The sequence below is a fragment of the Cebus imitator genome, unplaced genomic scaffold, assembly GCF_001604975.1.
Source record: "Cebus imitator isolate Cc_AM_T3 unplaced genomic scaffold, Cebus_imitator-1.0 Scaffold149, whole genome shotgun sequence".
Taxonomy (NCBI): Eukaryota; Metazoa; Chordata; class Mammalia; order Primates; family Cebidae; genus Cebus; species Cebus imitator.
The window spans coordinates 393056-402979 of record NW_016107464.1 but is presented as its reverse complement, the minus strand read 5'-3'; the positions used below and the strand labels follow the sequence as shown (position 1 = coordinate 402979).

Genomic DNA, 9924 nt, shown 5'->3' with positions numbered 1-9924 from the left:
TTGCAAAAGACAATACAGAGAGAGATTGACATATTCACCCATCTTTCCTGAATGTTAACTTTTTACATAAAGGATTGCCTAACCTTTTTTGTAAAGTGTTAGATAGGCCTAGGTGAACTATGCAACTAAATGCAACTATGTTGCATTTTTATTTTACTATGTTTTTAAGACAGGGTCTCATGCTGCCCAGCTGGTAATGTAGTGGTAGCTAAGTAGCTCACTGCAACCTCATACTTCTTGGCTCAAGCAGTCCTCCTGCCTCCGCCTCCCAAGTAGCTGGGACTACAGGCAGGTGGTACCATTCCTGGCTAGTTAAAAAAGCTTTTTTTGGAGACAATGTCTTTCTGTGTTGCTCAGGCTAGTCTCGAACTTTTAGGCCTAAGTGATCCTCTCACCTCGGCTTTCCAAAGTGTTGGGATTACAGTTGTGAGCTGCTCCATGTGTGTGTGTACGTGTGTGTGAGTATGTTTTGCGATTGTCTTGCTCTGTTGCCCAGGCTGGAGTACAGTGGCATTATCTCAGCTCACTGCAACCTGTGCATCCTGGGTTCAAGTGATTCTCCTGCCTCAACCTCCTGAGTATCTGGGATTACAGGTATGCACCACCATGCCCAGCTAATTTTTGTAGTTTTAGTAGAGATGGGGTTTCACCATTTTGGCCAGGCTGGTCTTGGAACTCCTGACCTCAAGTGTTCCACCTGCCTCAGCCTTCCAAAGTGTTGAGATTACAGGCTTGAGCCCCTGTGCCCAAGCCCTATTTTGTTTTTTAATAATGTTAAAATGTTAAAAACTTTTCTTAGCTGGCACACCATACAAAAACAGACCCTAGGCCATAGTTTACTAATCTCTGTCTGGTGTGATCATTTGTTAAGACTAAGATAACATTGCCACAATATTATTAACTAAACATAGACCTTATTTGAATTTTACTAGCTTTTCCACTAATGTCCCTTTCCTGTTTCAGGATCCAATCCAGTTAGTAGTCAGTCGTCTGTCTCTTCTGGTCTGTGATAGTTTTTTAGTTTTTTCTTGTTTTTCATGACCATGACATTTTTGAAGAGCATATTTATTGGGTTTTTTTTTTTGTTTTTTGTTTTTATAATTTATGGGTTATAATTTATCATATTGCAGAGGGGAATAATTTGTATTACAAAATATTATTATAAGGGTCAGATGTGGTGTCTTACAGCTGTAATCATGACATTTAGGGAGGCTAAGTCGGGTGGATCACCCGATTGTGCCACGGCGCTCCAGCTAGGCTAGCACACTGAAACCTTGTCCTAAAAAAAAAAAAAGTAGCACCTATGCAGTGGATTGTTATGTAGCATTAAACCTGATATAGACATCCATAGTAAATTGTGTGAGTGAGTGATTTTACACAGTAGTATGTTAAATATTCTGTTTTTGATAAAAGAGGAAAGTAGCCAGGCATGGTGGCTCATGCCTGTAATTCCAGCTCTTTGGGAGGCAGAACTGGGAGGATTGCTTGCATTCAGGAGTTCAAGATGAGCCTGGGCAACACAGTGGGATCTTGTCTCTACCAAAACAAAAAGAAAAAAAAAATTTACCAAGCATGGTGGCTGCCATGGTTGCTACTCAGGAAGCTGAGGTCAGACAATTGCTTGAGCCTGAGAAGTCAAGGCTGTGGTGAAGCTGTGATTGTGCCACCGCATTCTAACCTAGGCCACACAGCGAAACCCTGTCTCAAAAAAAAAAAAAGAAAAAAATATAAATACCAAATACATAAATAGTTTAGTGTTAGATGGTCACCTTATGGGTTTCTCAATTTTTCTTGTGTTTGACATGTAAAACTTGTAATTTAAGAAACTTTAATGATGGGAAGGGATGAGCATCAGTGGCGCTTGATATGGAACAAGGGTGCCTGAATCTGCTGGATAATGAGCATGGTACGTTGTTTAGGTTGGAAACTCATAGTATTAGGAAAAATGGGCAAATTCCTCATACAGACTTCTAGCAACAGGGATACCAACAGACCACTTTCATTTTGTGAAAATTGATTACATGAATTGGAGGTATCTTGTCATACCCGCCTAAATTTAGAGTCAGTGGACCAAGGTGGTAAAAAAGTGCTTGGGGCACAAAGCACCTGCCCAGGGATTATATTGCAAGGCAGCTGCCACAATGACCTGCTGTAACCTTAAATCCAGTTTTACCTACTAGCTGTTGATATGAACTCTTGTGACTCTAAGTCTAGTTTTACCAGCTGTCTTCACTTACCAATCAGAGCTTACCAGCTCCCTAAAAGTTGAATGGTTCCAATGAGTTTTCCCTCCCTGTCCTCTTCCCTCCCTCCCCTGCCCCTCCCCCTTCCACTCCTTCCTCCCCTTCTTTCCTCCCTCCCCTTCCATCCTCCCCTTCCTCTCCTTCCTCCCCTTCCTCTCCTTCCTCCCTTTCTTTCCTCCCCTTCCATCCTCCCCTTCCTTCTTCCCCTTTCTCCCTCCCCTTCCTCCCTCTCCTTCCTCCCTCTCCTCCCTCCCCTTCCTTCTTTCCTTTCTTCTTTCTTTCTCTCTCTTGTTGCCCAGGCTAGAGTGCAATGGCGGGGGTGATTTCGGCTCACCCCAACCTCTGCCTCCGGGGTTCAAGTGATTTTCCTGCCTCAGCCTTCTGAGTAGCTGGGATTACAGGCATGTGCCACCAAGCCCAGCTAATTTTGTATTTTTAGTAGAGATGAGTTTCTCCCTGTTGGTCAGGCTGGTCTCGAACTCCTGACCTCAGGTGATCTGCCTGCCTCGTCCTCCCAAAGTGCTGGGATTACAGGCATCAGCCACCGCACCTGGTGTTCCAATGAGTTTTCTTTCAAAACAGTATGTCATATTTCTTTCTCTAATAAAACTCCCAACTTTGTTGTTTCGGCACACTGAAGGCTACTCTTGTATATACAGTATGTATGTTCTGGCCTGCAATCCTACTTTTTTTTTTTTTTTTGAGATGGAGTTTTGCTCTGTTGCCCAGGCTGGAGTAGAGTGGTGCGATCTTGGCTCTCTGCAACCTCCGCCTCCTGGGTTCAATCGATTCTCTTGCGTCAGCCTTTGGAGTAGCTGAGATTACAGATGTGTGCCACCACACCTGGCTAATTTTTTTTTTTTTTGTAGAGATGGGGTTTCACCAGTTGGCCAGGCTGGTCTTGAACTCCTTAGCTCAGGTGATCCACATGCTTTGGCCTCCTAAAATGTTGGGATTACAGTTGTGAGCCACCACATCGGCCGCAGTCCTACTTGTTACATATTCTTCTGAAATAAAAGCTTCTTTACTTAGAGATTTGTTTCTATATTTTTGACTTTAATAGTTCATAATAAGTTGCCATTACTTTAAACCCAAATGTATAATGTAGAAATGCCATCTTTTGAAAACTCATCTTTCCCTTTGCTTTTCCCTTTTACTTCATCTAGTTTTCATGACATTGGTGCTCTTGGCTGTGGCAATGGGACTTCTTGGTTGGTTATGGCTCAAAAAAATGATTGTGTGATTTAGGGGTAGTGAGAGTATATGTAAGGTTCTTACATGTACAGGGAGCCTTTGAGGTAAGATATTCAGTAAGCACAGACACTGAATTTCTATACCAATGTCTTTCTGGGTATAATGTAGCAGTATTGCAGAGTTAAACTGAGGTCTCAGCAGGCGTAGGTTGGGATGAACAGGCCAAAGGACCTGGAGTTTGTGTAATCACCCACCCACATGGACTGGAAAAGCCTTTTGAAAAGTGCTCTAAAATGCAAAAAATGTCAACAACTCTCCATTATCCCACTTTAGTCAAGATTATTTGAAGTGAATGTATGTAGAAAATTGAAAAAAAAAAAGCTGTTTATTAGTTCTTTATGGCTTTTTTTCCTCTAAGGTCTTTTCGTAAACTGTTCAGCTTTTAAAATATTTGCGTTGGGAGTTAGTGTAGACTTGGTTAACAAGGCAACTTAAACTATTTTGAGTAATTTTAGATTTAGTAGACAGAGGTAAAACTGATTGTTCCTGTATATTCCTCACCTAATTTCCCTGTTGTAATAATTACGATACCTTTGTTAAATTTAAGAAACCAGATTGGCACATTACAAAGTCACTCCACAAAAGATTAATTTTCTTTAGAACTTTTCTTATTTTTTGTTGCTAAAAACATCAGAAAACAAAACTTTATTAAGTAATTTGATTAAAAAAATGTTTTGAGTGACAAAAGTAACTGGAAGTAAGTTTTCTGCACATAGCCAGATGTGGCGGTGCACACCTGTAGTTCAAGCTACAAGGGAGGCTGAGGCAGCAGGATCCCTTGATCCCAGGTATTGGAGGCTGCAGTGAGCTATGATAGCACCACTGCATTGCAGCCTGAGGGGACAGAACAAGACCCTATCACCCTATCTTTAAAAATTTAATAAATACCTAAGTAAAAACTTAAGTTGTAATTTAGGCTGGGCATGGTTGCTCACGCCTGTAATCCCAGCACTTTGGGAGGCCAAGGCAAGTGGATCACCTGAGGTCAGGAGTTTCAGACCAGCCTGGCCAACATAGCAAAACCCTGTCTCTACTAAAAATACAAAAACTAGCTGGGCATGGTGGCTCATGCCTGTAATCTGAGCTACTCGGGAGGCGGAGGCGGAGGTTGCGGTGAGCCGAGATCAAGCCATTGCACTCCAGCCTGGGTAACAGCAAGAGACTCCATCTAAGAACAAAAAAACAAAGATTTCATGAAGGGATTAACTTTTCCCGGATGTAGTGGCTCACTCCTGTAATTCCAACACTTTGGGAGGCTGGGGTGGGAGGACCACTTAAGCCCAGGAGTTTAAGACCAACCTGGGCAACATAGTGAGACCCTTTCTCTTAGGGAAAAAATTTATTGTGTATAGAAAAAGATGAAATGACTTTAAAAAAAAAATGTGTATATATATATATATATATACACACACACACACACACACACACACACACACACACACACACATATTTTTATTTTTTTGAGACAGAGTCTTGCTCTGTCGCCAGGCACCAGGCTGGAGTGCAGTGGCACGATCTCGGCTCACTGCAACCCCCGCCTTCTGGGTTCAAGCAATTCTCCTGCCTCAGCCTCCTGAGTAGCTGGGACTAAAGGTGCATGCCACCATGCCCAGCTAATTTTTGTATTTTTAGTAGACAGGATATCGCCATGTTGGCCAGGATGGTCTCGAACTCCTGACCTCCGTGATCTGCCTGCCTTGGCCTCCCAAAGTGCTGGGGTTACAGGTGTGAGCCACCATGCCCGGCCCTAAAAATATTTTTAATTTAGCTAATTGCAGCTTTTTCTCTTCAGAACTGACCAGCCTACTTTTTTTAGACCTGACAGCAGACTTTTGTTGACACAAAGTCTGGTTCTAAGCCTGTGTCTGGGCAGTTGTTTGCATTACTTTTTATTTTTTATTTTATTATTTTTTGCATGCCAACTACCTCTAAAGATTTCATTACCTTCTAAACCTTTTTTTTTTTTTTTTTTTTTTTTTTTTAATCTTCTTTAAATTAAATAGAGACAGGGTCTTGCTATGTTGCCCAGGCTAGTTTGGAACTCCTGGGCTTAAGCAGTTCTCCTTCCTTGGCTTCCCAAAATGTTAGGATTACAGGCATGAAACACCATGCCCGGCAAAGATTTCATTATTTTTTGTTCTTCTGCCTTCTCTTGTGTTGATTTCCCCCACCCTATCAAGGGAAAGACGATTGAAATAAGTCACGCCTAGTTAAGATGAACAGTAACTTCAGGTCATTTGGTCAAAGGTATGGGTGCTTTATAGTACTTAATTTGTTGCTTATTTTTCCTATGGGAACAGGTTATATATATGGTTGAGAGGCCTAAATTGAGGGTCTTTTATTTGTTGTTGCTTAGTAGTTCTAGTGCTTGAGAGCCTTATCTATTTGACCCAGATTTTGGAATCTAACTTATGGTTTTGGTGCTCACATCCTTAACAATTGTATGTGCTTTCCAGGCAACAGCTGAACAGATGCGTCTCGCTCAAGTGATCTTTGATAAGAATGATTCGGATTTTGAAGCTAAAGTTAAGCAGGTATGTTTCTGGCAAAGGATATCATCATTTTTATAATCTATTTTGATTGTGCCTAAAAAGATAATTTCAGGCCAGGCATAGTGGCTCAGGCCTGTAATCCCAGCACTTTGGGAGGGCAGGGTGGGCAGATCACTGGAGGTCAGGTGTTTGAGACCAGCCTGGCCAACATGGTGAAACCCCATCTCTACTAAAAATATAAAAAGTAGCCAGGCATGGTGGCGGGCGCCTGTAGTCACACCTACTCCGGAGGCTAAGGCAGAGAATTGTTTGATCCCAGGAGGTGGAGGTTGCAGTGAGCCAAGATTGTGCCATTGCACTCCAGTCGGCTTCAGAGCAAGACTGTCTCCAAAAAAAAAAAAAATAATAATAAGGCCGGGCGCGGTGGCTCACGCCTATAATTCCAGCACTTTGGGAGGCCGAGGCGGGTGGATCACGAGGTCAAGAGATCGAGACCATCCTGGTCAACATGGTGAAACCCCGTCTCTACTAAAACTACAAAAAATTATCTGGGCATGGTGGCGCGTGCCTGTAATCCCAGCTACTGAGGAGGCTGAGGCAGGAGAATTGCCTGAACCCAGGAGGCGGAGGTTGCTGTGAGCCGAGATTGCGCCATTGCACTCCAGCCTGGGTAACAAGAGCGAAACTCTGTCTAAAAAAAAAAAAAAAATAATAATAATAATAATAACTTCAGTAAATATTTTTGTTTTAAAGTATTACTTCTAGCTTCTAGTCTCACCTGAAATCTATGTATTAGATTTTGGACTTGTGATTAAGTACCTTTATTGGTGGGCAAGTGAAGGAATTGAATATGTTCATCTACCTGATAATACAGTCTTTCTTAGTTATTAGTGTTCACATGTGAGCATTGAGTCAGACATTTCTGTAAACACACTGAGATTTTCCTATACCTGTGCATAGAAAGTATATCTAGAATTTGGCACGTTCTCTGGGAATTTTGTTTAATTTTGGGGATGAATTGAATTGCCTTAATTTTTTTTTTTTTCATAGAGACTTGGTCTTGCTCTGTTGCCCAGGCTGGAGTGCAGTGGTGAAATCGTAGCTCACTGCAGCCTCAGACTCCTAGGCTCATGCTATCCTGCTGCCTCAGTCTCCTGAGTAGCTGTGACTGCAGATGTGCATCACCATGCCCACCTAATTTTTAAAATATTTGTAGAGACAGAGTCCTACAGTGTTGCCTAGGCTGGTCTTGAACTCCTGGCCTGAAGCAATCTGCCTTGGCCTCCCAAAGTGCTGGGATTACAGGTTATTGTATCTGGCCTGAATTGCCATTTCAAACATGCTTGTGATTTCATACTCTTGTTGGAAAAATATAAAATTAAATTTTAGGACAATATCTTCATTTCAGACTTTAATAAGAGGTATTTTTGATAATCTTAAGTTCCAACTCTTTGCTGACTTCCTTTCTTATCAGGATTGTAGAAATCAAGCTGTAACCCTTACCTCAGTGCCAGATATTCCAGCTCTTGGTAGATGTCATCTAATAATTGGTCTCACAATGAAATCTTGCCTTGTCTCACAAGAAATCATTCATTTCCTTCTCTGGAATGAGATCTTTGTACAGTTTGAGATATACTTCTATATATTGTATTGCCTTTTATCTGAATAGTATAGATAGAACATTGGCCCAGGAGTTCAGAGATTTAAGTTCTAACTTTAGTTCTGTCTGTTAGTAATCTGATCACTGGGGAAATTTTCATGCTGACCGTGTTTCTTAAAAATTTCATGTTGCAGGCATTTGGTTAGTACAGATCATTGATAAAAACGAGACCTTTATTAGTAGCTATCCAAAGACTGAAGCATCAGAAAGCTATAGAGTATGCAGAACTTTTGCTGCTTGATAAAATGAAAAGATGAAAGCAAGGAGGCCAAATGGTATAGTGCAGATCTGTGATTATGAGATCAGGAGACCTGGGTTCTAGACAGGGTTTGCTATTAATTACCTTTGTGACCATAGACAAATCACTTCATATGCTGGGGTCAAGCTGTTTTGAACTTCAACTAGTACATATTAAAATAGTTAAATGTATTTAAAATGTAATAGATATTTAAATCATAGGTTTATTCACTTATACTTGAGAAACCTGCATTTTGCCTAGTCCGTGATTATTCTGATGAAAATGCTAAGTAACAAGTATCCCTTGTTAAGGAGAATAGACTGAAGTTTTTATTATTACTTCAAGCATAGCACCATGTTGAAGATCCTTGAGAAAATAAAATGTCTAGGAGTTTGTTTTGTGATAGTAGCAGAATTCCACTTGTAAGTCTTACGGTGTTATAACTTAGAATGTATATGGAATGGTTTTTTTTTTTTTTTTTTTTGAGACGGAGTTTCGCTCTTGTTACCCAGGCTGGAGTGCAATGGCGCAATCTCGGCTCACCGCAACCTCCGCCTCCTGGGTTCAGGCAATTCTCCTGCCTCAGCCTCCTGAGTAGCTGGGATTACAGGCACGCACCACCATGCCCAGCTAATTTTTTGTATTTTTAGTAGAGACGGGGTTTCACCGTGTTGACCAGGATGGTCTCGATCTCTTGACCTCGTGATCCACCCGCCTCGGCCTCCCAAAGTGCTGGGATTACAGGCTTGAGCCACCGCGCCCGGTTTTTTTTTTTTAAAAAAAAGACAGGGTTTCGCTCTGTCTCCTGTGCTAGAGTGCAGTGGCACAATCATGGATTATTGTAGCCTTCACCTCCAGGGCTGAAGCGATTCTCCTACCAGCACAGTCAGTTAATTTTTTGTAAAATTGAAGTCTCAGTGTTTTGCTTAGGCTTGTCTCAAACTCCTGGGCTAAAGCGATCCTCTCGTCTCTGCCTCCCAAAGTGTTGATCATAGGCATGAGCCACCGTGCCTGGCCTGTGGAGTGTTCTAATCCAAATGGGGAAAGCCAATGTATACAATATTGTCCCTGACAAAACATTATATTGAATTTCCCATGAATGGTGGTCATGTACTCATATAGTTGCACCTCACATTTAAATTTCGGAATCTTGTCTCTTTGAATTAAACTTGGTTATTCAGATACCTGACCTTAGGTATTCTGAGAATGATGGTATGTATGTATGTGCTGCTGATTAATGATCTGCTCCTTGGTCAACTTGGAGAAAGATTGATTTGTAGTTAGATTCTACCAGTGTTAGTGAAAGGACAAGCATGGAATGGCCCAAAAATAAGTAAACCTGTCCTCATTGTAAACTCAGACTCTAGGAGAGGCCGTCTTCATGTAGAAGGATTACATAATTTTGTATTTGTATAGAAGAATCTTAATATAATATCAGGTGCCGGTTTTTGATTGCCTCTAATCATTTTCTGATATGTTCACTAGCTTATGGAAGTGACGGGGAAAAATCAGGATGAATGCATAGTGGCCCTACATGATTGTAATGGAGATGTGAACAAAGCTATCAATATATTGCTGGAAGGGAATTCAGACACAGTAAGTATTATTAATTGATTTGCATTGTTTACATTTGTCTCCCAATTCCATATCACATTTTCAACTTCACCTTGATTGGGGATGGGGGTGGAATGAATTATGGTGCCATTCCATATTTGTTTTAAGTTCCAGAAGGAACACTAACCTGAAATGACTGTTTTCGTTATATATGGTTTTTTCATGAAGTCGTAGAATCTGAAAACTAGAAAGAGAACTTAGTGATCTACTCCAGCCTTACAGTTTCCAAAAGTCTCTGGGCCTGTGGATATTTTTACCAACCTACCTGAAAAGCATCTCTTGGCCTACTGCTCATGTTTCTTCATCTTAGTCGTCACCTCTAACTACTTCTTATATCTCCACAATAACAGAAAACCAGGATTTGTTGTATATGTATTTGCTTATGTAGATACTGTTTTCTTTTTCTTTTTTTTTTTTTTTTTT

General features: G+C 41.1%; 1 protein-coding gene across 12 annotated transcripts in view; it reads left to right on the top strand.

Moving 5' to 3' along the window:
- The window catches only part of UBAP2 (ubiquitin associated protein 2), a 132293-nt gene that overhangs the window by 45652 nt on the left and 76717 nt on the right, over nt 1-9924 (top strand). For all 12 annotated transcript variants that reach the window (XM_037743635.1, XM_037743631.1, XM_037743638.1 and 9 more), the window contains 2 exons: nt 5954-6031; nt 9373-9483. In XM_037743635.1, coding sequence (XP_037599563.1) covers nt 5969-6031; nt 9373-9483 — 174 coding nt within the window. In that variant the 5' untranslated portion in view covers nt 5954-5968. The remainder of the gene's footprint in view (nt 1-5953; nt 6032-9372; nt 9484-9924) is intronic.